Below are 24,991 nucleotides of genomic sequence, written 5' to 3'. Positions count from 1 at the left end.
CTCGCCCTGTCGCTCGTTCCCCGCCCTCGCTCGCGGCCGCCGCTTCCACGTTGCGACGACAGCTGCCCGCTACGCGGTACACTCGCTCGTAAGAGAGAGAGAGAGCCGAACCGGGCCGTGCTGCGAAAGCGGGCCGGCCGGAAATCCGCTCGCTCGAGGAGCGTCGGCGAGACAAGCTGTAGCGAGCCGGCGCGAGGCGTGCAGCGGTGCGAGGCTCAACGAGCAGACGGAACGCATCCAGGACTGTGTCGAGAGAGGGCGCGCACAGCTGGCGAGAAGCGACAGCTTGAGAAGGTCGAAGCGGGCGCTTGAGCCTCTCTCCTCTCGGCGAACGAGAGACGCCGACACGGCGCTCGGCACGGACTCTCTCCATTGCGCTCGTCATCTACCTCGCGCCTGCGCCGGCCTTGGGCGCATCGTCCATCTTGAGGCTCGACAGGCGCACGATGAGCGGGAGGATGCCCGAGTTCTCGCGGGCGGCGTGCAGCTGGAGAAACGACAGGGCTTGCGAGATGTGGTGGTTGAAGTGGATCTCGAACCTGTGGCGGTGGCGGCGAGCGTATGTCGATGGTCGAAGGCGCGAGGGATGAGGGGAAGGCAATGGAGGAAACGAGAGGTCAGTCTCGACGTCCTGCCGCTCCACGACGACCGATCGTGAGATCTAGGTCGACGGCGACGTCGGTCGCAGACACCGAGAGTCGCGCTTGACGAGGGGAGGAGAGGAGGGAGAGAGAGAGAGGACGCACCGGCTGAGGAACTCCCAGTGCTTCTTGAACTCGCCGCCGAGCCTCGCCCAGTCGCCGTTGGCCTGCGCCTCGCACGTGACGACGATCTTGGTGAACGACGACGTGTAGTTGGCGTAGACGTAGCACGTGTTGAACAGGCGCTGGTGGAAGAGCTGCAGGAGGTCCGTGCGAGGGGAGTCAGGGTGCGGCGACGGAGACAAAGAGGGAGAGAGGGGGGGAGAGAGAGAGAGAGAAAGAGGGGACGCACGTCGAGGAGCTTCTCGTTGGTGAGGAGGCACTCGTTGGTGCACGTGTTAAGAAAGTCGTCGTGGTCGTTGAGGAGCTCGTCGACCGTCTCGCACTTCTCGAGCTTGGCGCGCAGCTCGGCCCACCGCACCTCGAGGACCTCGCTGACGGCAAAGTCGAACATCTGCTGGATAAAGTCGTACATGCGGGCCCTGAGGGCAAACACGCGGCCCTTCCACGCCTGGAGCTCGGGGTAGGGGGACCGGCGGCGCCACGCCGGCGTCTTGAGGTGCTCGGTCCACGTGTCCTGGAAGACGCGCTCGAGGTGTCGGAGTCGCAGGAGGTGGCGGAAGATCATCTGGTAGAAGGTGATGGATCGCCGCGACAGGACGAGCGACAGCGGGAACGTCACTGAATAGTCGAGGTTGAAGACGTCCCACCCTGCACGTGAGGAGAGTTGACGTCAGTACGAGAGAGGGTACGCTCCGCGGCGACGACGAGAGGACGAGGAAAAAGGAGAGAGGACGGACCGGTGTGCTCGCCCGGGTCCTTGGCCTGCTTGTCGGCGGCCGCCTTCTTGGCGCTCTCGAGCGCGTCGACCTGGACGCCGTCGGGCCCGACGAGCGCGCCCGTCTGGTTGACAACCTTGAGGAGCCACTCGGCGACCGTCACGTCCTCGAACACGATGCGCAGGTCGTCCTTGAACGCGGCCGGGGCGCCGTCGGCCGTTGTCGACGGCGGCGCGGCGCGCAGGAGGGCGAGGTCGAGCTGCGTCTGGAGGCGCTCGAGCATGATGCGCTTCTTGCGCTTGCCGAGCTCCTTGTCGGCCATGTCGAGAAAGTGCGTGAAGACGTCGCCATGGTTGATGAAGAAGTACTGCTTGATCGTCCTGCAGAGGTTGGACGGCGAGAGAGATGGTCAGTCGACGACAACTATGGCTCGAGGAGACACAGGAGAGCACGAGGACGCACTCGAGGCGTGACACGAGGTGCTCCTCCTCGAGGAGCAGCTTGAGGAGCGTCTTGTTGGCGTACGTGTAGGCCGTCTCGATGCGGCGGTAGAACCTGCAGGAGCGCACGCTCGTCGTGAGTGTCGTGAACTGGTAAGAGGGGGAGGGAGACAGGGCAGAGAGAGGGGACGTACCCTTCCTCCTGCATGTCGACGAGCCCGTCCTCGCGCGCCTCGTCGCCCTCGACGACCGGCACCTCGACCTCGATGCCGCACTCGCGGATCACGTTGAGGTACTTGCCGGCGAGGAGCACCTTGTCGAGCCATGGCTCGAGGAACGCCGGCACGACCGCACCGCGCGCGAGCCCCCTCTCGCGCGGCCGGTCGTCGATCCCGCCCGCCGCCGCTGCCGCCGCCGACTGCTGCCCCGCGGCAGGCGCCTTGCCCTGCGCCCTGCTCCCTCGTCCCGCACCCGCACTGACCGGCCGGTCCCCCCTGAGCGTGTACCGCCTCTCCCAGTACTCGTCGGTAAAGTCGCGGTCGAGCCCGGCCGCCTCGTACCCTCGCTGCTCGCGCACGCAGAACTCGTCCCACCGGTCGTCGAGCCGGCCCGTCTCGATCCAGGCGACGAGGATGCGCGCGTAGGGCTGCGACGCGCGCAGGACGAGGTGCGCGTACAGGGCTGCGGCGCGCGGATTGCCGCGCGTGCGCGTGTGGAGCGACGACAGGAGGTGCAGGGTTTCGCCGCCGAGGGCGGGGCCGAGGCGCCAGGGGGCGACCTTGGCGGCCGAGGACGGGCGGGCGGCGGCCGTCGCCGCGTTGAGCTCGGCGAGGACGTCGCCGAGTCCTGCGCCGTACCCGTCGTCGCTCTCGGCGTCGTCGCCGCCCGACCCTGCGCCCGACTCGTCGTCGTCGTCGTCGGGAGAGGGCACGCTCAGGGCGACGATCTCGGTCGTGAGGGCGTGGAGGAGCTGGAGCGTGTCGAGGGCCGGGTGGACGACGAGCCAGAAGCGCTGGAGCGTGAACGACGACGACGAGTTGAACTGCTCCTCGAGGCGTGCGAGGAGCACGAGGTAGTCCTGCGGGGCACGGTGGGTCGCGGCGCGAGAAGGTCAGTCAGGCCTGGGCGATTGAGAGGAGGGAGGAAAGGAAGGTGGGGACGCACCCGGAGCATCTCGCGTATGGCGGCGCACAGGGCGTGGTTGACCGTACCGTGCTCGAGGACCGAGTACTCCTCGACAAAGGCCGTCACGCCCGTGTAGTAGGTCGCGAGCGGGAGAAAGCGCTGCACGAGGGCGCCGATGCGCGGGTCTGCGGCGGGCGGGGCGGCGTCAGTCGCCAACGAGGGAGAGGTGAGAGAGAAGAGGGCGGACCGAGAGCAGGGTCGACGACAAAGTGGGCGCCCTGGAGCCGCTCGTAGTCGTCCTCGGGCGCGTACTCGGGGTCGAACTCGACGTAGCGGCCTTCGACGCCCATGAGGACCGACAAGAGGTCCTCGGTGACGAGGGCCTCCTGCAGCTCGGCGTTGAGGCCGTCGAGCGGCTCCTTGTCGAGGCCGAGCGAGCGGCGGCGCGCGTGGTCGCGCTGGGTGCGCGCGGCCGGGTCCTCGTCGGCGTCGGCGCCCGAAGCGACGGTCGAGCCCGAGTCCGAGATCGAGTCCGAGTCGACGCCGTGAGGGTTAGACGACGGCTTGCGCGAGCGGCGAGATGCGCCGGTGACGGTGGACGAGGTGGTGGGCTGGGAGGCGACACGGTGCGGCGAGATGTGGGGGAGGCGCGAGTTGACGGGCGCGCGAGAGAAGGACGCCTCGGCGATGAAGCTACCTTCTGGAGCTGGTTCTGTGCGCAGGGCGGTCGGGTCAGTCAGCGCGCAGAGAGAGTGAGGGAGAGAGAGAGGGCGCAGGCTCACGAGCAGGCTGGTCGTCGTCTTGCTCGTCTTGCTCGTCGAGCGGCGGTGCGCGTGCGGTGCGATAGGTCGAGCTTGCGGTATGGCCGGCCGTCTTGCTCGCGGCGCGGATGCTGCTCTGGAGCTGTTGGCCGGTGGGCAGGGTTCAGCAAACAAGCTCCGGCGAGGTCCACAAGAGGGGGAAAGGGGGAGGGGGGGCTCACCTTCTGGAGGTCGCGTTCTGCGAGGCCGCCGTAGCGAGCTGCGGAGGGCTTTGGCGTCTTTGGGTGCTGGGGCGGGCGGGACGCGTAGGGGAGCGATGAGGCGGACGAGGACGCGGCGGCGGTGCGTGTTGTCGCGGCCGCGTGAGCCGACTGGGCCGACGAGGGGCGGGTCGAGCGGTACGAGGTGCGCGAGTCTGAGCGCGCGCGTTCGCTCATGGTGCAGCGCCAGTCGAGGTCGGGCGAGAGAGGCGACTGTTGGAGGCGGGGGCAAAACCTCCGCCGAGGCGAGGCACAAACCCGGGGACACAACCCGGCCGCAACCACGGCTCGCTCTCTCGCTCGACACACACGCGCACACTTCCACCGCCAGCTGCCAGCCTGCGCCCAGCACCTCTCGCGACAGCTGCACCAACCACCCTCGGCCACGCGCGCACTCGGCTCGTCGACACCGCCCTTCCCCCCTCCCCATCCTCATCTCTCGCCGTCGCCCGCGCCGCCGACCACCACCATGCCCCGCTCCGACTCGGAAGGCTCGCTGTACGAGCCAGACGGCACCCCTCCCGCCCCGACGCGCCAACCCGCACCCCGCGTCGCCCGAGACGCCTCGTCCCTCCTCGACTTCTCGTCGCTCGACCCGACCAACACGGTCCCGCCCTCGCGCGCCACGTCCCAGATCCCGACCGGCGCCAACTCGAGCCAGGTCGGCACCCCGCTCGGCTCGGACCTCATCGACGACCGCGAGGGCGACGACAGCCAGCAGGCGAGCCAGAGGGTCTCGACCGCAGAGCAGACGCCCGACCCGCAGCCGCAGCCGCCCAAACGCTCGCGCGCCCTCAACTTTCTCAAAAAGAAGGAGCCCAAGACGTCGATCGTACGTCTCTCGCCGCTCTCCCTCCTCCTCGTCGTCCTTCGAGAGGCGCACGACTGACCCCTTCTCGACCGTGCCCGCAGACCATCAAGGGCGTCACGTACCAGATCCGCGACGACGAGATCCTGCTCCCCGACGACCCTCGTGGCGAGGCCAAGATTGACCACCTCGGCAACCTCCTCGGCGGCAAGTCTCTACCTCCCTCTCGTCCCTCGGCCACCTCGACGAGCGTGCACTCACGCGGCACCTCTCGGATCCCGCAGACCGCCAGTGGAAGGTCCACACTTTTACGTCACCCCTGCGCCAGAACCCGAACCGCGTCTACATCCTCTCGATCGATGCCGCCCGCGCCGCCGGCTTCCGCGACTCGCTCTACTTCTTCCGCCGCAACCCCATGATCCACAAGTTGACGTGCAACCAGGAGGAGAAGGACCGCCTCATCGAGCTCGGCAGGCTGAGCGGCAACCTCAAGAGCCGCGCCGTCACCATGGTCGCCGCGAGGAACGTCTTCAAAGTCATGGGCGCCACCTTCTTGCAGGGTGCGTCCCTCGTCCCTCTCTCTTCTCTCTCTCTCTCTCGTGAAACCTCGGGCACTCGCTGACCCTCCGTTGATCCTGCGCAGGCGGCAAGTACGTCGTCGACGATTACTGTGCGTCGGTCCCCCTCCCTCTCCTTCGTGTGCCCGACCCAGTGCAGGACTCGCACTGACAGACACTCGTACGCGCACGCAGACGAGGACAAGTCGATCGCTGCGGGCCACAAGCCGGGCGAGCCCGCCTTCATCGAGGCGTACGACCCGGACAAGGACACGGGCACGCTCGCCACGTCCAAGGGCAACGCGCCTCCCGGCGCCACGTCGCTCGGCCTCAACCACCTCATCGGCCACCCGGGCAAGCCCAAGGTGCCCGGCGCCGAGCTCCTCCCCGTCGGCGGCGGCGCCGGCTACACGGCCACGTTCGGCGGCACGGGCATGCAGCCTTTCGGGCGCGCGTGGGACCCGCAGGCCAAAAAGGCCAAGCCGGCGCCACACCTGACGTGGTCCAACTGGATGCTCGAGTACGCGCAGAACGTGCGCGACGAGAACGCGCGGCTCGCCGTCGTCAGGAGGGGCAACGTCGGGCAGGTGCAGGTCGGGCTCGGCGTCGAGGAGAACGAGGACGACTGCTGGGAGTGGGTAGAGGAGGAGTACGACGACGTCGACGAGGACGAGGTCAAGCCGCCTGTCGCCGCCGCTGCCGCCGCCGTCGACGCCGCCGCGCCGCCCGTCCCCGGCTTCTCGAACGGCCTGCCGTCCCTCCCACCACCTTCCGCCGCCTCGCCCCACCCACTCGCCGCCACCGCGCCTTCCCCAGCAACAGCAGCGGTCGACCCCTCGCTCGCCTCGCCCTTCCCCTCGTCCTCTCTGCCCGGCTCCCCCTTCCCTTCCACCGCCGCCGCCTCCTCGGCGCCCGCCGTCCCCTCGGCACCGTCCCCCGCGCCCGCACCCGTCGCTCACGCACCGCGCCCCAAGAAGCGCCGCCTCGTGCGCGTCTACACGCCCATCCGCGGCGTCTACGACCCCGAGACCAACGTGCCGCACGTGTACCGCGCGACGCAGCCGCGCCGGGTCGTCGAGTTCGCGCAGGTCGAGAAGCGGCCGAGGCTGAGCGACGAGGGCGAGGGCGAGGGTGAGCGTCGGGCGGCGATGGACATGGAGCTCGATGGCGAGGACGGCGAGGAGGAGGCGAGGCGGCGCGAGGCGGCGCGCCGAGCCGGGCTCGCGAGCGTCGAGCTCGTGAGCGACCCTCGGGCGTGGGCGCTCGAGGTCGAGGGCGAGGGCCGGACGATGGTCGAGGCGGCGCTCGCGTCGCGCGTCGGGAGGGAGGACCTCGTGCCCGGGACGTGGGACTTTCTCGAGCTTGCGAGGCGCGAGGGGCTTGCCGTGTAGCTGAGGGCCGAGCATGACATGACGTGCAGCAACGTCTTCGATCAAGCTGCAGCAGGATTGCTGGTCACGGCGAGAGCGAGTGGGAGGGCAAGTGCGAGAGCAAGTGCGAAAGGGACGGCGAGATGCCGCTGTGCGGGGCCTGAGCATCTGCCGAGCTCGCGCTCTTCTCTGGCGGCGAGCGCAGCACGCATGCAGCGAGCACACTGTCGTCTCTTGCCCGGACGAGCGCGTCGCGCGGCAGAGGGGTGCGAGAGCGTCGACGGCGTCCGCTGCGGACGAGGCCCGTGCGCCGGTCGACTAGCTCGTCTACCTTTCGCTCGTCGTGTTGCTCAGCGGAACTGAGTAACTCGAGAGCCTCTTCCGCATCAATGAGAGCAGCTGCCGCAGCGCAAGAGCGACGAGGTCCAGCAGAAAAGGCAGCCGCGACGAACGAGCTTGTCGGGCACGCCGGCGACGCGAGTGCACTGCTGCGCAATCGAGAATTGCCGAGGTACTGCTACTGGAGTTGGACGAAAGACTGGCTGTGCTCCAGAGCACGTGCGGTGGCCGCGCGAAGCGCGAAGACGAGGGAAGGCAAGTTGGGAAGGTCCCCCGACGAGGCAGAGCTGGGCCACTCTCGCCGACGCAGAAGAGACTGAGCAATCGCGCTGATTGCAGACCCGGAAGCACTATGTAGACACAGTGCGAGAGAACTAACGAAGGGTAAAACTAAAGCACAACTGGAGGAACCCGTCTCCATCTCTTCCTAAACCACCTTCTTGAACCGTCTACGTGAGGCGCAGGCAGTAGTCGAGGTTGCCCGTCGGGTTGAGCGCGTAGTTGGGCATCGTCTGCTCGCTGCCAGCACCACCAAAGAGCGCGAAGGTCTGCGAGAGACAGAGAAGTGTGAGCGGAGGAATCGGCGAGGAGGACGAGGGGTTGAGGACGCACGGCGATGAAGACGAAGAGCTGCGTGCCGCCGTCGAGCGCCGCCGACATGAGGTAGTTGTACTTGCGGAACCAGGTGGCGCGGTACTTGCGAAGGTAGAACTGGGAGAAAATGGCGAGGAGCATCGTCGTGAAGACCGACGAGTTAATGCCGACCGAGAGGTAGCCGAGGCACCAGCAGGTGATAGGCGACACGAAGCCGTCGAAGTGCATCCTGAAAAGAGGGGAAGAGACCGTCAGGAAAGGGTTCAGGAAAGAGGTCGAGGAGAGGGAGGGAGGAAGGGAGGACGCACTTGGGCCACTTCTTGTGGGCAAAGTAGAACGGCAGGGGGACCACGAGGCCGATGACGATCGCGAGCGGGATGATGAAGTACTGCGAGCCCGGGCCGTACATGTGCTTGGCGAGGGCGCCCCACGAGACGGCCTGCGAGTTGAACGACTGGACCTGCTGGCCCGACCAGATGTTGGAGCCCTGGGTGTCGAGGAGCAGCTCACGCTGAGCGCTGATGACCGACTTCATGATGATGAGCTGGAGGATGGCGCCGATGACGGTGCCGAGCGACTGGACGAAGAGGGTGACGCGAGGAGGGAGCTTGGTGTACTGCGACATCTTGAGGTCGCGCGCGAGCGACAGGCCCTGGGCGCACGAGTTGTAGCCGTACAGGGTGAAGTACTGTGGACGAGGGGAGGGACCAAGTCAGGGCGAGTTCTCGGCGAGCGAGCGAGGAAGGGGCTCGAGCGCGCGACGCACCATGTTGGCCTGCGAGTTGCCCGGGACGAGGGCGGCACCGAGCATCTGCGCGAGCTGCTGCACGTCCGTCTTGAAGCCCGTGATGGCGTAGATGACGCAGACGAAGGCTGTGGGCGAGAGGAGAGGGAGGAGAGAGGACGAGGGGGGAAGGAAGGTCAGCGACGGCCCGTCGCCGACGACGAATGGGGGCAGGAAAGAGGTGCAAGCAACTCACGGAACATGAAGAACGCCAGGAGGATGGCGACGATCAAAGCCCACCACGGCAGCTGCGAGTGGCCGGTGTCTGCGACGAGAAGAGGCGAGTTAGGAAGGTGCTCGAGAGGAAGGTCGAGAATCGGTTCGAGGCGGCAGACGTACAGCAGGTAGCCATAGCCATGGCGAACGACGCGAGGATGATGCCGCCGTAGACCCACATGGGGACCTCCTTGTAGACGAGCATCTTCTGGTAGTGCGGGTCGTCGATCGTGCGGGTGCGGAAGCCCTTGATGGCGTTCAGGATCGGGCGCCAGTACCAGATGGCGACGTGCGTGAGGGTGGCGCCGATGGCGAGGTTGCAGCCGAGGTAGTACATGGCGTTCGACGCGGCGTACCAGGGAATGCCCTGCTCGGCGAGGGCGGCCTCGTTGAGCGAGAAGTCGGCGTTGAGGATGGCGAGCTGGTCGTAGTCCGAGCCGTTCTTGTAGAACAGCTTCTGCGACAGGAAGGGGAAGGCGGCGGCGTTCCACGTGTTGGTGACGTACATCGAGCAGAACAGGATGATGCAGAGGGCGACACTGCGAGTTCGAGGCGTCAATTCTGCGCGCTCTTGCAAAGACAGGGGACGGGACGACGCACCCGATGTACTGCGAGACCTGGGTCGTGAACGGCGTGAAGAGAGCGCCGAGCGAGCCGCCGCCCGAGCCGATGTAGTTCTGCGAGCGGAAGGGGTGTGAGCGCAGGTCGGCTGAGGATGAACTGGCGAGAGTTGGGCGCACCCAGTCGAGGCAGAGCGAGAACATGCCGAGGCCCTCGTTACCGTTCGAGCCGCCGAAGATGCGGGTGACCCATGCCGAGTCACGCTTGGCGAGGCAGAAGATCGAGATACCCGTGAGGGTCGGCGCGATGAACTGGAGGCGTACCAGCGCGTCAGTCTCGTTCTCGTACCGACGAGAGAGGCAAAGGAAGGCGAGAGACGCACCTCGGGGATCCACTCCCAGCAGAAAATGGCGATGAAGACGTACCAGAAGAAGCGCAGACGCTTCTTCTGCGCCTTCTCGTCCTTGTCGCGGTGGAGCGCGTCGAACAGGTTGACCGTCGGGACCAGGTTCGGGTAGACGATGTAGGTCGGGAAGACGGTGAACGAACGGAGGAGGCCGGCGATGCCGTATCCTGCGAAAGAGAGAGCGGGAGGAGGCGAGCGAGGTCAGTCACTGTCCTCGTGCTGAGCGCTCGTCGAGCGTCGACCAGACGTCGTCGACGTCGAGGGAAAGGTCGAGGGAAGGGGAGAAGGGACGCACCGAGAAGCTGCGAGCCGAGGAGCGTAAAGATGGCGACGCCATAGTTGGGCGTGATGCCGTAGTACAGGTCGTCGGCGGCGAACACCGAGATGGCCTCGGCCGACGAGGTGGCGGTCGAGCTCATGATGAGGATGGCGACGTGCTCCTTGAGCGTGAACTCGCACGGGTTGAGGAACGCCCAGAACTTGCCGCGCGACGCGTTGGGAAGGACGGCGGCCCAGGTGCGGCCGAGGATGAAGGCGATGACCTGGAGGAACAGTTGCGAGACGTACACCGTCTGGGGGCGGAAGTAGAAGATCTGGCCGAGGACGGCGGCGAAGCAGGTGAGGCCGATGGCGAGGAAGTACATCCGGAAGGTGTGGATGACCATGTTCGGGTCGTCCTCGAGCGAGATGCAGCGCGTCGCGATGTCCTCGGCGGTCTGTGCGCAGGCGTCGTCGGGCGCATGTCAGTGACCTGCTCGGGCGTGACCTGCTCGGGCGAGAACGAAGAGACGAGGCCAAAGCGGGGCTCACCTCGATAGGGCGCTCCTTGCCGTTGGCGAGCAGGTTCTTCTCGTTGTGGACCTCGCCGTACGGGTTGTCGATCGGGAGCGTGTCCTGGACGTCGGCGGCGTAGCCGTCCTTCTCGTCGGAGGGCGACTTGGACGCGTTCGAGACGGTCTGGTGGAGGGTCGGGTCGGCGACAGCGTCGACCGAGTCCTGCCGCTTGAACGGGTTGCGGACCGTAACCATGGCGACGGTCGAGGGGGGCGGGTCTGTCGAGCGGAAGAGGCGAGTGGAGAGAAGAGGTGCAAGCGTCGCTCGATGTGGGAGAGAGAGGAGAGGGAGAGCGAGGAGCGACAGTCAAAGCGGCCAAGGCGCGAGCGGGCGAGTCGCGTGAGGAGGCTATCGCACTCGCAACCGCGCGGACGAGGCACCGCGGTGCAAAAAAGGCGAAGGGCCGGAGAGCGCGGGGGGCAGCAGCGCGCACCGCGAGGCGTCAAAGTGTGGCGCCCGAACTCTGAGCCCGCTCGCCCCGCTCGTCGCCTGAGCCGCGCAGACCTCGAGCCGTACCGTACGGACGCACGCAGCCGTGCGCAGCAGCAGAGAGCCCGTGTCGAGGCCCGAGCGAGCGACCGCCGACGACCATCTCCTCGTCGACGTCCCGCTCGAGGCGAGCGCTGGCTGCTGCTCGTTTTGCCACTCGTGATACGGCGCCGGCGAGCGCCCGAAATACCCGGGGCACCTGGCGCTAGCACGAGCAAGAGCCAGATCTGGAACTTCGGAAGAGGCTGAGACCCGGACCCGATCTTTTTGCTGGGCCCGCAGGCGTCCGGCACAGAGGCACCGAGAGGCGCGGCGGCGAGCAGTCCGAGGAAATGCGAGCCGCGCGAAGGCGGAGGTCGTCGGCGCGGGGAGGCCCGTGCGTCGTGCGGTCGTCGTCGTCGAGCCGCGTGCTCGTCGGCGGATAGCTGGCCTGGGAGCGTGACCGAGTGCGGGGCCAGACGAGCAATCACGCACGGGAGACCGTCGTCGGGCGGGGACACGGTGACCCTTGCGGTCGGGTGGTCGGGTCGGGCAGCGAGAAGACGCACCGCGAGGCGAGCGCACCTCCGCCCTGACAATCCCCCACAGCGGTTGATTGCTCACACTCTGGCGCTAAAGTCGGAGAATGCTGGGTCGAGAGGGGCGCGATTTTCCCGCCTCGCCGCCGGCCGTCGCGCGTCGAGCAGGACGAGCCGGCGGGCGGTCCAAGCGGTCGCCGGCCGGGCGGGCGAGAGCTGGCCGTCGGCGGCAGCGTGGGGCTCGTGCGCCTTGCGGCTCGCCGGCGTGGTGCGAGGCTGGTCGGCGCGCGGTGAGGACTCTTGGCGAAGCCGCGAGGTCGCTCGAGCTGGTGGTGGTCACGCGAGGATGGAGCAAGGCGGCGTCGTCGAGATCTGCAGTGCGAGTCGTCGTCGTTGTCGGGTGCGTGACGCAGAGTCGGCTCGAGAGGTCTCGACGGAGGTTCCGCGCGTCGGCCGAGGAGGAGGAGGGACGGCGGTCGGCGGTCGGCGCGGGGAGGGGGTTCGTGCGCGGTCGTAGTTGGCGGCGTCGTCGACTGGCGGCAGCAGGAGCGCGCTTTTGCAAGCAGTACGATGTACAGAGCAGAGCAGCAACCAGCTCGCTCGTCCACACGCGGGCCAGCTTTCGAGTCAGTGCGCGGCCGCCCGCTCGAGTCCTCCCCTCGCCGGCACGGCGCCGGGGCTAATTTCAGCGGCCCAACGGAGCGGGGCGAGCCTAACGCGTGCGCCAGCTCGACGAGGAGCCAATAGAGCTGTGCCGAGTGTACGATAGAAGGAACCCTGCGAGGACGCTTGCGCGCTGCCGGCAGCTCACCGCGAGGACGAGAGCCGCCAGCGCGCCGACGAGCGGCAGCACCGTGAGGGTTCCCTCTCCGACTGACGACACGTTTGCTGCGACCTGCGGAATCTCCGACGGGCTCGTCGGGATCGCGACCGTGCGCTGTGTCGGAGACGAGGTCCGAACGCATGGAATGGCTTGCACGCGGCGCCGAAGACCTTTCGTGTCGCCGACAGCCGTCGAAGCCATCTCTCGCGTCGACGGACGACGCGAGCGCACCTACAGAGACTGACATGCAGCCGGGCTCGCGGCGAGGAGCCTCGCACGGACCCGCAGAGCTTGAGGCGCGACAAACGCTGGCTCGAGGTCCCAAGGCTCAACCTCGACAGGCGGATTTGAGACGAACGGCAGCACGTCGAGGGGCACGCTGCAGTGCGTTCAAGCGAGGACGGCTCGCTGAAAACGATCAAAGAGCGCGAGCAGGCTTCGAGGCGGTCGAGAGCGACGAAAGGCTCGCTAGCTGCTCCCGACAAGCTCGCCTCGCCTCTCTCGACCACTGACCACATCGTCAGTCCAGGAACGTTCGAGCGACGCACTGAGCTGCTCGGCAAGGGCTCTCGCAGGTCGTTCCGCTCGTCCGGCTTGAGAGCATTCTCTCGCTCTTGTTCTCGCTCTCGCTCGCTCTCGCGCTCGCTCAGACTCTGGTGGCACACGATCGTTGAGGGTGCGCTGCGAAAGGACGGCGAATGTACATTGCGAACAGCGGCGAGGGCAGACAACACTTGCACAGGGACGGCGAGGAGGCGAGGAACCTAGATGTCGTCCTGCGAGACCGGGGCGAGGAGCAGAGTGAGCGGCGCGCTCGCACGCAGGAACAGGACGGGAAGGAAGGGGACGCACGATGTCAAAGTCGTCGTCCTTGCGCTCGTCGTCGTCGTCGTCGTCCTCGTCGGCCGACACCTCGTCGAACTCGACCACGTCGTCGCCCTCCTCGTTGCCGCCAAGGTCCGTCTCGTTGATCTTGGCCGTCTCGGGCAGCTCGCCGTACTGCTTGAGCTTGCGGGCCTCGTCCGACGAGTACTTCTGGATGACGTCGGCCTTGTCGTCCTGGAAGTCGCGCAGCGACAGGAGCACGATGTCGCCCTGGTTGATCCAGACCTGCGTGCCGCGAAACAGAAGCGTCAGTACGCGATCTGTTGGGCACTCACACGACGAGAGGACGCACCTTCTTGCGCATCTTGCCGCGGATGTGGGCGAGACGCTTCTCGCCGTCGAAGCACATGGCCTCGACGCGGCCGTTGCCGAGCATCTTCAGGACCTGGGCGTACTCTGTTGCGGTCCAGACAGGGGTCAGTTTGCGCACGACAGGACGCGAGAGGGGCGGTCGAGAGCGAGAGACGGACCCTGACCCTCCTCCTTGAAGACGAGCTCGCGCTTGTCGCCGTCGTTCTCGTTCTTTCCTCGCCTGCGGTTCTTACCACCCTGGGTGCGCGCAAAGTGGACGGGTCAGGACTGGCTCGAGAGGGCTGGTGCGAGACGGCGATGACCACAAAGGAGAGAGGGCTCACTTTTCCCTTGTTCTGCGGTCAGGGAGGCGACAGGCGGAGTGGAGGGTGGGGCAGGGTGGGCAAGAGTCAGCTCCTTGATCGACTAGGTGCGCTTGACGAGTCCCCCTGGGTGCGTGAGGGCGAGTCGCGGCGGTCGTCGGTGCGCGGGAGGTTTGAGATGAGGCGAGGCGGCGGCGAGTCGTGCGAGGACGGGGAGAGGGGAGGACGGGGACGGCGCGTCTCCTGAGCAGTCGTGGACGAGGACAGGGAGCTCACCTTGGGCATGGCTGGCGACGGGGAGGAGGAGGAGCCGAGATGCGACCGAGAGCTGCTCGGAGGCGGACCAGCTCGAGCAGCTCGACTGCCAACAGCCTCTCTCGCCTGTCGAGCAGCCCAGCCGCCGGGCTCATCGTACTCGCAGCTGCCAATCACCCCGACCCACCAGCACCAACCGCCTCGGCAGGCCCATTCGCCGCCGTCCTCCCTCTCCTGCCTCGTCCTCTCGACAACAGCCACCGCACCTCGCCTTCCAGCCCACCAGACTGTGATCGAGGGCATCCAGGTGCGTCCTCATTTCCCCTACCATGAAGCAAGTGGCCGTCCAGAGCAGCGCATTCTCGTGTCGGCGTCCGTCTCCGTCTCAGAGCGATGAGCCTCGTAGCCGCTCGCCAAAGCCCCGACAGAGCGGCGCGGTGGTCTAGAGGACACTAATTGGACGCACAAGCACGACGGAGCCTGCGCAGGACCTTGTACTGACCTCGTCATCGTGTGACACAGCTCGCCAGTCCGCCTCCTCGCCAATGTCCGCTCGGCCGCCGTTGCCGTTCGGCCTGGGTCGAGATCCGCAGTGCGCACCACATCGCTGCCTCTCGCCCGACTCGCCCCTGCCGGCCCCGGGCTCGCCCCTCCACGACCAAGTCGCCGCCGCCCTGTCGCTCCTCTTCCAGACCTTCTTCTCGACCTCGCTCCGGTACCTCGGCGTCAGCGAGATCCTCGACTGGCTCGAGAGCAGCGGCACCGTCGACGCGTGGATCCTCACCGGCCTCGAGGGCGGCCGCCTCCCGGACGACATCGCCAACCCCAAGAACCTCGAGTTCGGCAAGGAGGCGTTCCGCCAGGTCATCCGCAGCGCTCTCCAAGCCGAGAACGAGGCGTGGGCCACGAGCCTGCGCGAGACGGGCTTCTCGTCGAGCGTGTCGATGGTGTACGAGGGCCTCGTCGCCCAGGTCCGTCCTCGTCGTCTCGCCACCCTCTCGCTCGGTCCCGCCGTCCCGGACTGACGAGGTCCCTCGCCCCTCACAGCTCAAGCCCTCCAAGACGGCGCCACTACCGTGCCTGCACACGCTCCTCACGCCGACCGGCCTGTCGATGCTCAAGTCGGCGCCGCTCAAGTCGGCCTTCCCCGTCTGCCCCCCGCGCACGCCACCGTCGCCCGCCGGCCTCCTCGCCTCGATCCGCACCCTCATCCAGTCGGGCACCCTGCGCGGCAACGTGTGGAAGTCGACCGCGACCTGGCGCGCCCAGATCCGCACGGCCTTCTCGACGTACCACTCGCACCTCAAGGACCTCGCCGAGGAGCTCGTCAGCGAGCGCTCGTTCGCCCTCGAGTTCTACATCTTTCTCGAGAACATCTCGCAGCCGATCCAGCTCCTCCAGCTCATCGCCGACGACTTCGAGGCCGAGTTCGGGCCGGGCGCGACCCGCGGCCTGCTCGGCGTCGGCGAGGCCGGCGGCGACAACCTCGTGAGCATCATGGACTTTTGCGCCGCGCGCAAGCCGAGCGAGCTCCTCGTGCGCGTCAAGCAGCGCGTCGCCGAGAAGCAGGAGCGCGAGCGCCGGTCCAAGCGCCTCGAGTCGTTGCGCGCCGAGCTCAAGGGCCTCGACACCGAGATCCGCAGCCTCCTCCTCGAGTACCGCAACGGCGGCACGAGCACGGCCGTGACCGAGGAGCAGGGCGAGCACGGCCTCGAGGTCATCAAGGACGCCGACGACCGCATCGTCGACGAGATGCACCGCCTCCAGCGCGAGCTCGAGGCGGCGCTCGACACGCGCGACGCCGTCAAGGCCGACATCGAGGAGCTCGAGAGCAAGGAGGACGACGAGGAGCGCCGCCGTCGGCGCGACCAGGCCGAGGTGGAGCGCGCGAGCGCCGCTCTGGGCGTTCGCCGAGACGGTTCGATCGGGTCGCCGGCGTCAGCGGCGCCGAGGCTCGCGCCCGTGCGCCTCGAGGGCGGCCCGCCACCTTTCTCGACGACCGACGAGCCGGCTCCCGCACCACAAGAAGGGTTCAAGCTCGGCTCGTCCAAGGACCTCCTCCCCCTCTCCGCCGCCTCGTCCTCGCCTTCCTCCTCCGCCGACGACTCTGCCCCGCCCGACCCCTTCTCGACCTCGGCTCCCCGCACCATCTCGACCGCCGCCGCACCCGGCTCGGCAAAGGGCAAAGCCCGTGCGCTCAACCCGCCGGGCAAGGTCCGTGCGCGCTACGCCCCACCGCCGCCGACGCACCGCCACGCCAACCTCGCCGCTTCGACCGCCTCGTCCGCCGTCAGCTCCATCGCTACAGCGGCATCGAGGCTCGCCGCCGCCGCCGCCGAGCCGACCGAGAAGCGCGCGCCGTCGCCTGCGCCCGGCGCGACCATCGTCCAGGTCCCGCCGCCGAGGCGCAAGCGCGCCGCGGGCTCGGCCGCATCGGCCTCGCCGTCACGCACGCCGAGAACGCGTCGAGCAGGCGCAGGCCCGCCGTCGGCGTCGCGCCTGTCGCGGCGCAGCTCGCCGGCCGAGTCGCCGGCGCGGTCGGCGGTGAGCGGGCGAGAGGGGGACGAGCGGGACGAGGGAGGGGTCGAGGGCAACGAGGACGTGCACTGTGAGGTGTGCTGCCCTGCCTGTGCGGCCGAGACGCGGCGCGCGAGGGAGGAGCACGGCGGCGAGGTGCAGGCGGGCGAGCCGGACGAGGTCGAAGGTGCGGGAGGGCCGCGAGCGGCATCGTCCGCGCAGGGCACGGAGGAGGACAAGGGCGACGGCGACGGCGAGGCCGCCGCAGCGGCGCGCTCGCTCCCGCTCGTCGAGAAGACGAACGTCGCCGACGTGCCGCCTCCGGCCGCTGTCGGGCACAAGAAGAAGCGCAAGAAGAAGAAGGGCGGCGCCTCGTCGACGAGCACGAGCGCCACTGTCGCCGGCGACGCGCACCTCGTTTCGGCGCCAACAGCGGCGGCGGGGCCTCCCGGCCCGCACACGTCGCTCCTGCCTGGATTCAGCCCGCTGTCGCGCCACCCGCCGCCACGGTGCTGCCCGCCACACCGGTGCACAGGCGTCGCTCCCGATCATGCCGGGTGGGCCGACCTCGACGGGCTCCTCTACGAGACGATCCTCGCCGGCTTCAAGTGTGCGTCCTCTTCCCTCATCTCTCCTCCCCTCGCCTTGCGCCCGACCGGGACCTGACTCTCCCTGTCTCTCTGTCGCTTGCCTACAGACGAGCTCATGGGCGCGATCCCGTCGCCGCTGTTCCTCCTGCGCGACAAGCTCGCCAAGAGCTTCATCCTCGGCGGCGGGCGCATGACGACCGACTCGGGCGAGCCCAAGGAGATGGACTCGTTCCTCGCAATCGCCGAGGACCGAGGTTTGTGGCACTCGGCGGTCCACCCCGAGATCCAGGCGTGGAGCCAACGCGTGCTCGCCATCAGCATGCAGAAGCTCGTCGACGTCCTTGTGAGTCCCCTTCTCTCTCCCTCGTCCTTGCGCGTACTCTCTAACTGACACCACCTGCCCCTCCCCGACATACAGCGTGCAACACTCGGCGATGTCTGCATCTGCAAGGTGTCGCAGCACACCGACATCCTGCGCGAGGCTCGCCACCGCCTCGGCCTGTGCGAGCAAGCCGACCGCCAGATCCCGATCGACCTCCCCGAGATGGACCCGCAAGAGTTTATGCGGTGGTGTCACGTCCAGCTCCGCGCCAAGGTGCGCCCTCGCTCTCTCCCTCGTCGTCCCCTCGTCGACCCTCGTGCCCGACCCGAGTCGTCCTCATCGCCCTCGTCGACCGCGCACTGACCTCGGATTTTTGCCCTCTCGTTCTCGCAGAAGCTCGCCGGCCCAGAATGGGAAGGCCTGAACCGCCAGTACATCGTCCAGGACTACCTCCTCGCCTTCTCGGACGCGTTCGACGCCGCCATGGACCGCCTCATGCTCGTCGACCCGTTCGTCCTCGCCGAGGACATGATCACGCTGCTCGAGTGGCAAGGTGGCGTGCGTGCGTTCGACACGGCGCTCCGGTTCGGCCGCGAGAACATCGTCGACGAGTTTGGCACGGGCGTCGAGCTGCTCGAGTACGAGGAGCCCGGGCCGGTCGAGAAGAGGCCGCTCCAGGCCTGGGGCCGGCTCCTCGAGCTCAGCGCCGAGGCGCGCACCAAGGGCATCGCCTTCAGTCGGGACCTCGCCGAGGAGGAGAAGCAGCGTGTGCGTCCACCTCTCTCTTTCACTCGGACCTGCACCTCACTGACCCCTTCCGTCGACGGCAGGGCAACGACTACTTTGCGGCCGGCGAGCACGAGAAGGCCATTGTCTCGTTCACGACCGCGTCCATCATCTTCCCGACCGAGGCCCTGTTTTCGAACAACTGCGCCGCGGCGCGCATGAAGATCGGCACGCCGGCCCAGTACGCCGAGGCCGTGTGCGACACGACGCTCGCGCTCGCGCAGGACCCCGACAGCATCAAGGCGCTGTACCGCCGCGGCACTGCGCTCGCCATGCTCGGGCACTGGAAGGCGGCTTTCGTCGGTGCGTCCAGCTCTCTCTCTCTCTTTCTCGTCCCGAGCGCACGCTCGAGCCGGAGCGCTCACCGCTCCGACGTCGCGCCGCAGACCTCAAGTACCTGGAACGCATCGCGCCCGACTGCCAGCCGGCCAAGGAGGCGCTCTCGTGGGCGACCGAGAGGTACAACGCCGTCAACCGGCGCAAGTAGCGGACTGCTCGGTGCAACTCGACCGTGCGTGCGATACGAGTGCATGACAGAACCGAGAGCAGCGAAAAGCAGAGAGTGTAGAGCTCGTCGCGGTCGTCGCGGTCGTCGCAGACCGACGTCGACTCGCCGGAGAGGCCGGCCTCCCTCTTCTTCACCCAGCCGCTCCGCCATCCGACGGCGAGTGAGAAAGCTTCACCAGGGCATCTAGCAGCTCTGCGACTTGCATCAAGCGCGCCGTACGCGCGCCCCGTCGACCTCGAACCTCATCAGCGACCCATCCTCCACTCTCCCTCCTCAACCCTGGTGCGTCCCGCTCCCGTCCAGTCTCTTCAGTTGTCCATGCTATGGGGCTGTCCTGGCCGGTAGACTGTATCGAGGCGTGCCGAGACGAGGGGACGGCACTTGTTCGACGAGGTGTGGGGAAAGTGCGGCTGCTCTCGAGGAGCGCGACGTGGACAGAGCGTGTGCAGGTTGGAGGAGCACAGAGGAGCGCAGCAGACGAGGCACGGGCACTGACACCCTCTGTCGTCCTTTTCTCGCAGTCCACCCTCGTCCCTCCTCCTCGACCCTGATCTCCCCCTTCTCGCCCTCGTCAGCCTCTGCTTCGTCGGCGGTCAACATGTCAGAAGATGGTGCAGGACTTTCGGTCTCGCAGGAGAAGCCGCCGAGCGCCATTCGCGACGCGACACCGCCGTCGTCCGCACCAGTCGCGGCACCTGAACCCGACAGCGAGGACACGTTCTACCAGCGCATGGACATCTTCATCGACCAGCCCATTGGTTCTATGAGCATCAGTGCGTCCTCCTCTACTCGTTGGACCATGGGCGTACACTGACTTGCCCTCGCACAGGTCCCGCCAACCGCGACGTCGCCCTCGGCGCCAAGAAGGGCCTCTTTATCGTCGACCTGCAGAACCCGTACGATCCTCCACGTTACCTACCGCATCAGTCTGCCTGGGAGGTCGCCGATGTTCAAGTGCGCCCCACTCCCTCCTCTCCTCGTCGACGACTCGGCGCCCCAAAACTGAACTCGAGTCCTCTCGCAGTGGAACCCGTTCCCGGCACGCAGCGAGTGGGTCGTCGCGACAGTGCGTCCCGCCTGAGTCGAGGTGATGGGGTCCCCTCACTGACATGCCCCTTGTCCGCAGTCGAGCCAGCAAGCCGTCGTCTACAACCTGTCGCTCTCGCCGGCCTTCTCGGTCTCGCCGATCGAGCATGCCCTGTATGGTCACGAGCGAGCCGTCACCGACGTCAACTGGTCGCCTGGAGCGCCCGAGGTGCTCGCAACGTGCGCCATGGACGGCTGGGTCATGGCCTGGGACTTGCGCACGGGCTACGGTTCGACCGGGCGAGGGAGGAAGCCCATCTGGCGAGTGTGTGGCTGGGGCTGTGCGTCCACTTTCGTCTCTCCTCCGTGTCGTGAAGCGTCCCCCAGAATGCGTTCCAGGTTTCTGACCCAGTCGTGCCCGCCTCGCAGCGCCGGCGACCCAGGTCAAGTTCAACCGGCGAGAGCCGCACGTCATCGCCAGCTCGCACAACAATCTCGTACACATCTGGGACGATCGTGTGCGTCCCTGATTTCCCTTCTCATATGTGCTCGCAATGCCGAGACTTACTCGCCTCTCGTCGTCGCAGATGGGCGCAGCCCCGGTCGAGACGATCCAGGGGCACTCGGCCAAGATCTGTGCGTCCTGCTCTCTCACATCTAGCTCCACCTGTCTCTCTGACGCACCTCGACGCACAGACGGCATCGATTGGTCGCGCAAGGACGCCAAGCAGATCATCACCTGCTCGCTCGACCAGTCGTTCAAGGTGCGCCCACTCTCTCTCGCTCTAGCTCTCGCCCCCGCACGAGCCGTTCCTGAGTCCTCGCTCCTGCAGTCGTGGCGCCTCGGCGACGTGCGAGATCCGCTTCGCTCGGTCACGACCTCGTCCCCCATCTGGCGCGCTCGGTGGCTCCCGTTCGGCGACGGCGTCCTCAGCCTGCCGCAGCGCAGCGACCACGCCCTGAGCGTGTGGAGCTACAAGACGGACGAGAAGGAGGAGCAGCCGACGCCGGTGGCGAGGTTCGAGGGCGCGAGGGAAGGCGTGCGCGAGTACGTCTGGAGGACGAGGGGAGGAGAAGATCTCGACCATGGTGCGCCGGCACCTTTCCCTCGTCGTCTCGTCCACAAGCCCCGACTGACTTTAACCCTCCATAGACGACCGCGAGTTCCAGCTCGTCACGTGGGCAAGAGACCGCCGGCTTCGACTTTGGCCCATCTCGGAGAGCCTCATGAAGGTGCGCCCTCGCCCCTCTTCGCGCCGTCGACGCGACACGCACTGACATCGCCTCCTTGCAGGACGTCGGTCACGTCAAGGGCGCGCCGATCGAGGTGCCTGTCAGTCGTCGCGGCGGCCCCGACATCTCGTACCGGTCCTTCTTCGAGGCGCCCGCACCGCCGTTGCCCATCAGCTTTACGCCCGCGACGCCTTCGTTGCCCACCAGCACCATCCCCAAGCACCTCTCGTCCGGCACCTCGCTCCTCGCCGCGTCCCTGTCGTCGCCGCCGACCCCCTCTCTCCTCACGTCCTCGCTCCGCAACGCCAGCCTGCCGACCTCGCCGCAGAGCAAGGAGAACGTCCCGCTCCCGACGACGGCTCTTCCCTACCCCGTCACCGCCGAGGCCAAGGCGGCGACCGCGACCATGTCGACCACGCGCGTGCGCAACCGGCGCGAGAAGGAGCACGACCGCCTCGCATGGATGGAGGGCGTCAAGATCATCCGCCCGGTGCAGGCGATCGAGGCGCCGGCGGTCGACGAGTCGGAGCACACGCACGCCGAGGGGACAGACGAGCAGACGGCGCCGCCCTCGACGCGCGCGAGCTCGATCGTGCGCGGCACGGACGGCGGGACGGCGACGGCGCGCGAGGGCGACGAGACGGAGCGCGCCGACAGCGTGCTCTCGGGCGAGTCGAGACAGACGGGCACGGCGGTCGGCAAGGAGTACCTGTACGCCAACCTGGGCGAGGAGATCACGAGCGTCGTGCGGCGGTTCCCTCGCATCAACTTTGAGAAGGTGCGCTCCTCCTCCTCCTCTCTCTCTCCTCGACGCGTTCTCGGTACCTGTACTTACGTCGCGCTCGTCGCAGGTCCACGTCGCCGGCCGTACCTGTACCGTCTCGCTCTACAGCCCGCTCTTCGTCCGCGCCACGTTCACCTTCCCGCGCACCTACCCGGCGTCGGCGCCACCCCAAATCGAGCTCGAGCGCAGCGTCGACATCTCGCTCAAGCAGCGCGCCGTCATCCTGCAGGGCGTGCGCCGCCTCATGTCGCACCGGGCCGAGCGCGGCGTGTCGTCGCTCGAGCAGGCCTTGCGGTACCTCCTCGGCGACCGCTCGGTCGAGCGCGCCGATGACGAGGACGACGAGGAGGCCGAGGAGGCGCTCGACGGCTCGACGCCAAACCTCGCCGCCGACATCCTACGCAACAACGTCAACGTGCCGCCGCCCAGACGAGGCGGAGCGTGCTTCGGTCCTTCCGGTGCGTCGCCCTCTCTCTCTCTCCTCGACCCAGACCTGTTCGCGTAAAGGTGACTTACATTGCCCTGCACCCGCAGGCCAACTCGTCGTCTTCTTCCCGTCGAACCTGAGCGTCTCGCCCGCCAGCGACGTGGACGGCACCGCCTCGCCGCCTAACGAGCTCGAGCCCACACCGCGCCGCAAGTTCCCGCTCCGCCTGTCCGAGGCGTTCGGCAACCTCGTGTCCGAGTCGCCCGACTACGAGGGCGAGTACCAGGAGGCGGACGAGGCGCTCCAGGTCACCAAAGCGCACGGGTTCCGCTCGGTGCGCTCCCTCTCTCCCTCCTCGGCCACACATCCCTCGTCGTCACGTCACTGACTCGAACATCTGCAGTACTCGGCCGTGCGCAACAAGCGCCGCAAGAGCACCGCCGCCGCCGACCTCGCGCCGTCGTTCAGCACGATCGTCAAGATCAAGGACGTCTCGCACCTGTCGCTCCTGTCGCCCAGCCGAGCGCCCTGCTCCCTCAGCATGCCTCCTGTCGATGTCGCTCGCGAGGCGGCACTTAACGCCGCGGCGTCCAAGGACCTGTTCCTCACCAAGGTCTGGACGACCATGATCGCCTTCCTCGAGAACGGCCTCGGGACCGAGAGCGGCGAGCTCACGTACCGCCGCGAGTCGCTTCTCGCCGAACGTCTTCTGCAAGAGCTGTTCGTCCTCTTCCTCTCGATCGGAGTGAGCCACCGCGACGACGACTGACTCTGCGCCGGCGCAGCCTCAAGTTTCTCGCCCACCTCAAGGACATCCAGACCCTCGGCGTCATCGCGTGTCTGCTCGAGGCCCACACACGAGGTGTGTCCCCCAGTCTCACACCCTGTCCGGTCGAGAAATTGACCGAGCCTCGCCCTTGCAGCCGTCGAAGCCGCCATCAAGCAGCGCGAGTCGGATCGACAACCCGAGCCCGACTACTTCTCGCAGCGCCACCGCCCTCTCGAGCCGCTCAACGACGTCGACTCGTCGGGCGAGCGCACACCATTGCCGACGACGGCGAGCCTGCGCCGAGCGCGCGGCGAGTCGCACTCGCCCAAGCCGTCGTGGGGCAACCTGTCGATGTCGGGCTTCTTCACCTCGAGCATGCTGTCACTCCGCAGCGCATCATCGTCGTCGCCCTCGAGCCCCGACCGTACGCCGGGCGCGACGCGGCCCACCTCGACGAGCACGTCGGCCAGTCCGGCCACGTCACCCGGATTCGCCAAGAGCCCCTTGCGCTCCGGGCAGACGTTCCCGTCGGCGATGCACCACCACGACGACCATGGCGGCACGAGGTCCAAGACGTCGCCGACCGTCACGTTCGGCGGCACGAGCGTCGCGTTGATCCCGTCCAAGAGCCCGGTCGTCCAGGCGGCCATCTCGCAGGTCGAGAAGCCGGCCGCCCGCAAGCGTGTCGCCATCTCGCTCAACGCCGCCTTCAACCTGCAGTGCGTCCCCGTCCTCTCTCTCGACGCATCCGAGCCGGCAGTCCCTGACTCGGCCCTGTCTCGCACGCAGCAAACCCGTCTCGTGGTGGCTCACCGACCGGGCCCAGCTCGAGCTCGAGCTCATCCGGCTCGCGTACGCCGAGCTCCTGTACCGGTGGGGCGAGCACGTCGAGCGAGCGCATGTGCTCAAGCTGTGCCGGTCGGCCGTCAAGCCGAGCGCGACGAACCAGGTCGCGGTCGCCCGACTGAGGGAGGCCAACGGCTTGGGCCCAACGGCGACGATCGGTGCGTCTCTCTCTCTCTCTCTCTCTCTCTCTCTCTTTCCCTCTTTTCCCGAGCGACATCGCCACGACGACCACGCACTGACTCTGCCGAACCGTCGTCCTCCTCGACCTTCTCGCAGAGACGGGCCACGCCTGCACGCAGTGCGGCTCGGGCCTGCGACACGGCGAGTCGACGTGCGCCAAATGCCGCAAGCGTCAACGCGCGACGCTGTGCGTCCTGTGCCACCTGCCCGTCTCTGGTGCGTCTCGCTCTCTCTCCCTCTCGTCGTCGACTTTCGTTGGCTCGACTCCTGACCTCTGCTTTTCTCCCACGCTATCTCTGTCGTGCAGGCCTGCAGCAGAGCTGTACGACGTGCTGCCACGTCGGGCATCTCGCGTGCCTGCAGGAGTGGTTCTCGTCGGAGGAAGCGTGCCCGAGCGGGTGCGGGTGCAGGTGCGTCGCTTCTCTCTCTCCCTCTCTTGTTCCCTCGCCTCTCGAGAGCCTTTCTCGTCACACAAGCGGTACACTGACCTCTCGATGTTCGGCACGCCCCGCAGCTGCGTCACGTCGGGCGGCTCGTCGGGCCTGTTCGTCGTCCCTCGAAGCCGGTTCACGCCCTCGGTCGCCCCGCCAGCAGGCTCGACCGCGACCGGCGGCGACTCGGTGCGGCTCAGCAAGCCCGTCAGGGTGTGCGTCCCGTCGTGGGTCGACGCTGTCGGTGGCGGCAGCGGCGGTGGTGCGAGGAGAGGAGGCGGAGGAGCGAGAGAGGGCAAGGCGACGCCGCCGGTCCTGACCGGGTACGCGTCGTACGGATAGACTCTCGCTCTCTGCAACGCGACGAAACTGTCCGATGAAAGAGTCACTGGTTGCACTGCATCGCGTCGTCTCGCCTCGTGTCTAGTACAACGTCTCCTCCGCCCTCGCCTC

The 24,991-nt window shown here is 67.6% G+C and overlaps 6 protein-coding genes across 6 annotated transcripts; 3 read left to right on the top strand and 3 right to left on the bottom strand.

Annotated features, from left to right (window-relative positions):
• Positions 1–385: 385 nt before the first annotated feature.
• Positions 386–3,758, bottom strand: RHOBADRAFT_17795 (uncharacterized protein; the record flags this gene model as incomplete). The annotated part of the gene is made up of 10 exons (XM_018412390.1): positions 386–539; positions 747–898; positions 994–1,412; positions 1,502–1,860; positions 1,943–2,035; positions 2,115–2,341; positions 2,402–2,998; positions 3,085–3,230; positions 3,293–3,464; positions 3,639–3,758. Coding segments are annotated over 10 exons (2,439 nt in total), but the record flags the coding sequence as incomplete, so codon positions are not given.
• Positions 3,759–4,512: 754 nt separating this feature from the next.
• On the top strand, positions 4,513–6,874 carry RHOBADRAFT_50250 (uncharacterized protein). Its single transcript, XM_018415298.1, has 5 exons — positions 4,513–4,898; positions 4,979–5,102; positions 5,159–5,434; positions 5,518–5,544; positions 5,627–6,874. The coding sequence occupies exons 1-5, from the start codon at positions 4,536–4,538 to the stop codon at positions 6,820–6,822; spliced, it is 1,986 nt and encodes a 661-aa protein (XP_018268635.1). The 5' UTR covers positions 4,513–4,535; the 3' UTR covers positions 6,823–6,874.
• Positions 6,875–7,452: 578 nt separating this feature from the next.
• On the bottom strand, positions 7,453–10,760 carry RHOBADRAFT_39164 (uncharacterized protein). The gene is made up of 11 exons (XM_018413596.1): positions 10,512–10,760; positions 9,997–10,417; positions 9,678–9,868; positions 9,475–9,606; positions 9,335–9,411; positions 8,858–9,273; positions 8,715–8,783; positions 8,501–8,607; positions 8,043–8,422; positions 7,753–7,963; positions 7,453–7,688 (listed from the first exon to the last, which is right to left on the bottom strand). Exons 1-11 carry the CDS (start codon positions 10,728–10,730, stop codon positions 7,590–7,592), a joined length of 2,322 nt encoding a protein of 773 aa, XP_018268634.1. The 5' UTR covers positions 10,731–10,760; the 3' UTR covers positions 7,453–7,589.
• Positions 10,761–13,129: 2,369 nt separating this feature from the next.
• On the bottom strand, positions 13,130–14,149 carry RHOBADRAFT_46628 (uncharacterized protein; the record flags this gene model as incomplete). Its single annotated transcript, XM_018414826.1, has 5 exons — positions 13,130–13,141; positions 13,218–13,475; positions 13,543–13,646; positions 13,721–13,799; positions 14,141–14,149. The coding sequence occupies 5 exons, from the start codon at positions 14,147–14,149 to the stop codon at positions 13,130–13,132; spliced, it is 462 nt and encodes a 153-aa protein (XP_018268633.1).
• A 515-nt stretch (positions 14,150–14,664) lies between these two features.
• On the top strand, positions 14,665–18,859 carry RHOBADRAFT_55683 (uncharacterized protein; the record flags this gene model as incomplete). The annotated part of the gene is made up of 7 exons (XM_018417968.1): positions 14,665–15,090; positions 15,167–17,246; positions 17,334–17,569; positions 17,645–17,821; positions 17,942–18,316; positions 18,379–18,637; positions 18,721–18,859. The coding sequence occupies 7 exons, from the start codon at positions 14,665–14,667 to the stop codon at positions 18,819–18,821; spliced, it is 3,654 nt and encodes a 1,217-aa protein (XP_018268632.1). The 3' UTR covers positions 18,822–18,859.
• A 234-nt stretch (positions 18,860–19,093) lies between these two features.
• Positions 19,094–24,917, top strand: RHOBADRAFT_55682 (uncharacterized protein). Its single transcript, XM_018417967.1, has 20 exons — positions 19,094–19,124; positions 19,364–19,615; positions 19,672–19,796; positions 19,867–19,908; positions 19,969–20,209; positions 20,298–20,386; positions 20,456–20,504; positions 20,565–20,632; positions 20,702–20,957; positions 21,022–21,101; positions 21,163–21,879; positions 21,953–22,343; positions 22,420–22,646; positions 22,716–23,032; positions 23,098–23,174; positions 23,236–23,800; positions 23,871–24,085; positions 24,204–24,323; positions 24,415–24,517; positions 24,622–24,917. Exons 2-20 carry the CDS (start codon positions 19,441–19,443, stop codon positions 24,878–24,880), a joined length of 4,116 nt encoding a protein of 1,371 aa, XP_018268631.1. The 5' UTR covers positions 19,094–19,124; positions 19,364–19,440; the 3' UTR covers positions 24,881–24,917.
• The last annotated feature ends 74 nt before the right edge of the window (positions 24,918–24,991 follow it).

The sequence above is a fragment of the Rhodotorula graminis genome (assembly GCF_001329695.1).
Source record: "Rhodotorula graminis WP1 unplaced genomic scaffold RHOBAscaffold_14, whole genome shotgun sequence".
Classification (NCBI taxonomy): Eukaryota; Fungi; Basidiomycota; class Microbotryomycetes; order Sporidiobolales; family Sporidiobolaceae; genus Rhodotorula; species Rhodotorula graminis.
Note: the sequence above shows the minus strand (reverse complement) of the source record. Positions and strands in the feature narration are given on the sequence as shown.

Excerpts from the sequence above, each read along its gene's own strand:
- RHOBADRAFT_50250 (XM_018415298.1), top strand. The coding sequence starts at position 4,536 with ATGCCCCGCTCCGACTCGGAAGGCTCGCTGTACGAGCCAGACGGCACC. Across the intron at positions 5,435-5,517 it reads GGGCGCCACCTTCTTGCAGG|GCGGCAAGTACGTCGTCGAC; the intron begins GTGCGTCCCTCG and ends GATCCTGCGCAG. Across the intron at positions 5,545-5,626 it reads GTACGTCGTCGACGATTACT|ACGAGGACAAGTCGATCGCT; the intron begins GTGCGTCGGTCC and ends ACGCGCACGCAG.
- RHOBADRAFT_39164 (XM_018413596.1), bottom strand. The coding sequence starts at position 10,730 with ATGGTTACGGTCCGCAACCCGTTCAAGCGGCAGGACTCGGTCGACGCT. Across the intron at positions 8,784-8,857 it reads CATGGCTATGGCTACCTGCT|ACACCGGCCACTCGCAGCTG; the intron begins GTACGTCTGCCG and ends TTCTCGTCGCAG. Across the intron at positions 7,689-7,752 it reads AGCTCTTCGTCTTCATCGCC|ACCTTCGCGCTCTTTGGTGG; the intron begins GTGCGTCCTCAA and ends TGTCTCTCGCAG.
- RHOBADRAFT_55682 (XM_018417967.1), top strand. The coding sequence starts at position 19,441 with ATGTCAGAAGATGGTGCAGGACTTTCGGTCTCGCAGGAGAAGCCGCCG. Across the intron at positions 19,797-19,866 it reads GGGAGGTCGCCGATGTTCAA|TGGAACCCGTTCCCGGCACG; the intron begins GTGCGCCCCACT and ends GTCCTCTCGCAG. Across the intron at positions 21,102-21,162 it reads TCTCGGAGAGCCTCATGAAG|GACGTCGGTCACGTCAAGGG; the intron begins GTGCGCCCTCGC and ends GCCTCCTTGCAG.